General features: G+C 34.7%; 1 protein-coding gene across 1 annotated transcript; it reads left to right on the forward strand.

The window, feature by feature from the left end:
- The first annotated feature begins 317 nt into the window (after positions 1–317).
- On the forward strand, positions 318–1,123 carry LOC113340381 (auxin-responsive protein SAUR78-like). Its single transcript, XM_026585583.1, has one exon. It carries the CDS (start codon positions 428–430, stop codon positions 818–820), a length of 393 nt encoding a protein of 130 aa, XP_026441368.1. The 5' UTR covers positions 318–427; the 3' UTR covers positions 821–1,123.
- Positions 1,124–1,371: the final 248 nt, after the last annotated feature.

Genomic DNA, 1,371 nt, shown 5'->3' on the forward strand with positions numbered 1-1,371 from the left:
TCGTTTTTTGCAAAAACCAAATTTCCAACTTAGAGATAGTGAAAGGCTTTTATGGAACAAACAAAATCGCAGCTGGTTTTTGCCATTCCAAGTTGCAACCTCCTTTTCCCGTTTGCTGCTGCGGCTCTAGCTTTTTCTAGTGGGTCCCACCCAAAAAAACCAAAATACAACTAAATTTCCATTGGGACCCACATAATTTAACATATTAAAATGTAATCCCCACTTCTTTCACCTTATTTACTTATCACTCCTTCTCCTCCTCCACTTATATATATATGAACCTTCCTTCTGCTTTCTTCCTCACCACCATCACCATCTCTGCAAGTCTCTCTCTCTCTCTCTCTCTCTCTCGAAAAACTCTTTTCTGCAAATCAATTATTTCTCTCTAGAAACCCATTTCTTCTGTAATTCACTTCTCTCTACAAAAATGGCTAAAGGATTAACAAAGCTGAAGTCAGTGATGAAGAAATGGCAATCATTTGGCAAAAGATCATCAAATGGAAGTTCAATAGCACATAATTCATCACTATCATCATCCATATCTTCATCATCATCCGATGATCAACATCAAATGTATATGGCTCAAGGAGAAGGTGATCTTCACCCAGTTTACGTTGGAAAATCAAGACGCCGTTATCTTATTAGTTCTGACATTATTGAGAATCCGTTAGTTAAAGAGCTGGTGGACCGTTCAAGTGGGTCAGATTCTGTTACAGTTGGTTGTGAAGTGGTTTTGTTTGAGCATTTGCTGTGGATGCTGCAAAATGCTGACCCTCAGCCTGAATCTCTGGATGAATTAGTTGATTTCTACGCTTGTTGATCATGATCAGTGGTGAGTGATTCATGAAGATGAGTTCCTGTGTATCCCTGTCATGCACATTATAAAAAAAAAGTTTGTAAATTTTTTTTTTTGAGGTTTAATTAATTTTAATAAGAAAGATGATTGTAGGAAAATGTAGAGAGATTAAGATTAGAATGAGGACTTAATTAAAGTTTAATTAATCCAATATTCATAATCTTGGTTTAGTTAAAAGGGGCATTATGGGGTTTTGGTACTAATGTTAAATCCTTGTTTTGTCAAATTAATATATATCAAAATCATTTATTTTCTTGTTTTGTATTATCTTTAGATTATTTTGTAGAGGTGGGCAAAAAATGTTTTTACCTTTGCATTTTGTAAAGTTGTGTTCGGTGCTTATTTATGATTCAAACCCAATTTAAACATGCGAAAATAAAAAGGTCTATATATACTGTGCAATGCGAGGTGGGCATATTTTTGTATAATAATTGGCGGCAAGTACGTATGAACACTGTTGCTACAAGAGCTGCTAAATTCCATATAGTTGAAAAGCTGTTTTTATTTTGTACTAG

Source organism: Papaver somniferum, unplaced genomic scaffold (assembly GCF_003573695.1).
Source record: "Papaver somniferum cultivar HN1 unplaced genomic scaffold, ASM357369v1 unplaced-scaffold_21, whole genome shotgun sequence".
NCBI lineage: Eukaryota > Viridiplantae > Streptophyta > Magnoliopsida > Ranunculales > Papaveraceae > Papaver > Papaver somniferum.